This window comes from Cynoglossus semilaevis, chromosome 1 (assembly GCF_000523025.1).
Source record: "Cynoglossus semilaevis isolate Cse_v1.0 chromosome 1, Cse_v1.0, whole genome shotgun sequence".
Taxonomy (NCBI): domain Eukaryota; kingdom Metazoa; phylum Chordata; class Actinopteri; order Pleuronectiformes; family Cynoglossidae; genus Cynoglossus; species Cynoglossus semilaevis.
The window spans coordinates 28,069,137-28,072,501 of record NC_024307.1 but is presented as its reverse complement, the minus strand read 5'-3'; the positions used below and the strand labels follow the sequence as shown (position 1 = coordinate 28,072,501).

The following is a 3,365-nucleotide window of genomic DNA, read 5'->3' as shown; positions in this document are numbered from 1 at the left end:
ACATTCACACTGACATTCACACTGACATTCACACTGACATTCACACTGACATTCACACTGACATTCACACTGACATTCACACTGACATTCACACTTACATTCACACTTACATTCACCCATTTTCATGTTATACGACACAGCAGGTAAACTCCATCTAGTTACCTTATCACCTGTATCCTGGTGATACATTAATCACAATAATTTGTGTTCTTAAAATGCAAATCTCAAATAGAGTTGAAAGAAAGAAAATAGCTTCCTATGAAAACCTCTTTTATTCTCTTTTATTATAAATTATATTCATTTAGGATTCATTTTATTCCTTATATATATATATATATATATATATATAATTATGGTATATTTAACACACAAGTGACCAGCGGCACCGTGACAATAGTCACAACTGGTTGACGTGCTTCAGGGTGACACCTCCTGGTAGCCCTCGTCTCTGCAGCTCATCTTTGAACTGCACAGAGGAAACAGGAAGAGACACAGTCACGTTTGTGTAATTCACCACCAAAGTCTTTTCAGGGGTTGCAGAGGGGAGACAAATGCAGTAGTCATCAAATGGGGGGGGGGGGGGGGGTNNNNCGTACCGCAAGAGGGGGGGGGGGGGGGATTATACCATGACAGGGTCACACACAGTGAGAAACAACTATTCACGCTCACGTTCACACTAATGGAGAACGTAGATCTGAATGAACAATGATCAACTCAGCATCTTTTTACTGTATGTGTGTCTGATTAAAGGGACCGAAACATACACCGTCGCAGTTAGTCATTTAGTAAACTGAAAAATCCTCAGATGCACAAACTGACCACAAGGGGCAACAGAGCACCAGCAGCTGTGTCTCTGAGGGCTGAACACAATGGTTTTCTTTATGGACTTTGGTGTGGGCGATCGCGTGGCTTATGAAGGCTGTCTAAACTGATTAGTTTAACAAAAGAGGAGACAAACCTGTTGAGCGACAATCTCTCTAAGCTCCTCCTCTGACAGTGGAAACGGAGAAGAGATCTTCAGGTTCACACCGATCAAAGCTGGAAGCACAGTACAATAATCAGACACCAACCCACAGACGTTGTCTGTTGGAGTAAAACAAATCTTTGTCTCTCAGATTCTCACCTGGGTGAAAGTTCGTGGGGGTAGTAATGACTTTTTCCAGTGTTACAGCAGTAGCAGTGGGTGCTGGGGTACTACTGTGTGGAGCAGTGGGTGGAGCAGTGATATTGGTCAGTGGTGTATTCATTTGTGTAGTATTTAACATTGTAATTGATGCTGGAGTAGAAGTAGTCACTGCAGTGGTCAGCTGGTTAACTGTGGATGAAGTGGGGATAGAGGTAGTGATTGGTGAAGTCGTTGTGGGAGAGGTAGAAATCGTTGCCTGGAGGGAGGTAAAGGTGAGTGGAGCAGTAACGCTTGTGTTGTTATGAGTAATTGTTGGAGAAGCACTCTGTGCACTGAGTGTGACATTTGTGGTTTGTTGAAAAGTTGTCGCCTTCGGTGGCGTAATAATGGGTGGAGTAGAAATTGCTGTTGTGTTGATTAAAGTGGTGGCTGCAGTGGTAACGGTTGTGTTTACAGGGGTATTTGAGGGCGTAGCCATAATGTTTGCATCTATGGCTGTTGGTGAAGCATCGATTGTTGCATTAGACAGAAAGGTTGCAGGGGCAGATGTAAAGGTTGGATGTTGTGGGGTAGTTGTAGGTAGAGTAGTGACGGTTGTGTGTATTAGCGTAGCTGTGGGTGGAGCAGTTGTGGGTGTATTTGATGTGGTACTTGTGGGTGGTGCAGGAATTGTTGTGTTTTGTGGAGCAGTTTCAGATGAAGCAGTGCTGCTTCCATTTACTTGGGTGGTTGTGAATGGGGCAGTGATGGGTGGAAGTGGAGTGGATATACTGGTGGAGGTTATGGGGGTAATCACAGGTGGAGTGGATATACTGGTGGAGGTTATGGGGGTAATCACAGGTGGAGTGGATATACTGGTGGAGGTTATGGGGGTAATCACAGGTGGAGTGGAAATTGTTTTAGTACGTGTGCTTATTGTGTGTGATGAATTTTTGATTGTGTTTTGTTGGATCGTTGTGGGTGGTGTTAGAATGGTTTCATTAGGTGATACAGTAATTGATAGGTAGGAAACAGTTGTGTCTATTAGTTTGGTGGTGGGTGGAGGAGTGTTGGATGGAGCAGTGCTGGTCATCTCAGAGACGTTAGATATGACTGTAATGTTTGTGTGCAGTGTTGTAGTTGTGGGTGGAGTGGTACTTGTAGGTGGAGTAACCATAGTTGTGTGTGGTGATGATGTTTCAACAGGAGTAACGATAGGTTGGTCAGTTATGGGTGGAGTTGTGAGTAAACCAGTGAGGCTTGGTGTTGGAGGGTGAGCTGTGGAGGTACCAGCAACTACAGTCGGTAGCTGGCTGGTTATTAATGGAGTAGTGATGCCTGTTGTTGAAAGGTCAATGGAAGGTGTAGAAACAGTTGTTGTTGTCATTTGGTCAATGGTAGATGTAGCAACCATTGTTGTTGTCAATTGGTCAATATAGGGTGTAGAGACTATTGTTGTTGTCAGTTGGTCAGTGGAAGGTGTAGCAACTATTGTTGTTGTTAATTGGTCAATGTAAGATGTAGCAACAATTGTTTTTGTTAATTGGTCAATGGAAGATAAAGCAGCAGTTGTTGTTGTTGTTAATTGGTCAAAGGAAGGTGTAGCAACAATATTTGTTGTCAATTGTTTAGTGGAAGGTGTAGCAACTATTGTTGTTGTTAATTGGTCAATGGAAGGTGTAGCAACTAATGTTGTTGTCAGTTGGTCAATGGAGGGTGTAGCAATTATTGTTGTTGTTAATTGGTCAATGGAAGGTGTAGCAACTAATGTTAATTGGTCAGTGTAAGGTGTAGCAACTATTCTTGTTGGTAATTGGTCAAAGGAAGGTGTAGCAACTATTGTTGTTGTTAATTGGTCAATGGAAGGTGTAGCAACTAATGTTAATTGGTCAGTGTAAGGTGTAATTGGTCAGTATAAGGTGAAGCAACAGTTGTTGTTGTTAATTGGTCAATGGAAGGTGTAGCAACTATTGTTGTTGTTAATTGGTCAATGTAAGGTGTAGCAACAGTTGTTTTTGTCATTTGGTCTATGGTAGATGTAGCAACAATTGTTTTTGTTAATTGGTCAATGGAAGATGAAGCAGCAGTTGTTGTTGTTAATTGGTCAAAGGAAGGTGTAGCAACAATATTTGTTGTCAATTGTTTAATGGAAGGTGTAGCAACTATTGTTTGTGTGGTCAATGGAAGGTGTAGCAACTAATGTTAATTGGTCAGTGTAAGGTGAAGCAACTATTGTTGTTATTAATTGGTCAATGGAAGG

General features: G+C 42.1%; 1 protein-coding gene across 1 annotated transcript; it reads right to left on the bottom strand.

Moving 5' to 3' along the window:
• Positions 1-322: 322 nt before the first annotated feature.
• Positions 323-2,985, bottom strand: LOC103389021 (mucin-2-like). Its single transcript, XM_008324282.2, has 3 exons — positions 1,124-2,985; positions 959-1,038; positions 323-466 (listed from the first exon to the last, which is right to left on the bottom strand). Exons 1-3 carry the CDS (start codon positions 2,517-2,519, stop codon positions 398-400), a joined length of 1,545 nt encoding a protein of 514 aa, XP_008322504.2. The 5' UTR covers positions 2,520-2,985; the 3' UTR covers positions 323-397.
• Positions 2,986-3,365: the final 380 nt, after the last annotated feature.

What these genes read in the sequence shown, in the direction of transcription:
- LOC103389021 (XM_008324282.2), bottom strand. Translation starts at nt 2,519, where the DNA reads ATGGTTGCTACATCTACCATTGACCAAATGACAACAACAACTGTTTCT. An exon ending in CCCCACGAACTTTCACCCAG is followed by an intron (nt 1,039 to 1,123) that starts GTGAGAATCTGA and finishes CTGTGCTTCCAG; the next exon opens with CTTTGATCGGTGTGAACCTG. An exon ending in GAGAGATTGTCGCTCAACAG is followed by an intron (nt 467 to 958) that starts GTTTGTCTCCTC and finishes TCCTCTGTGCAG; the next exon opens with TTCAAAGATGAGCTGCAGAG.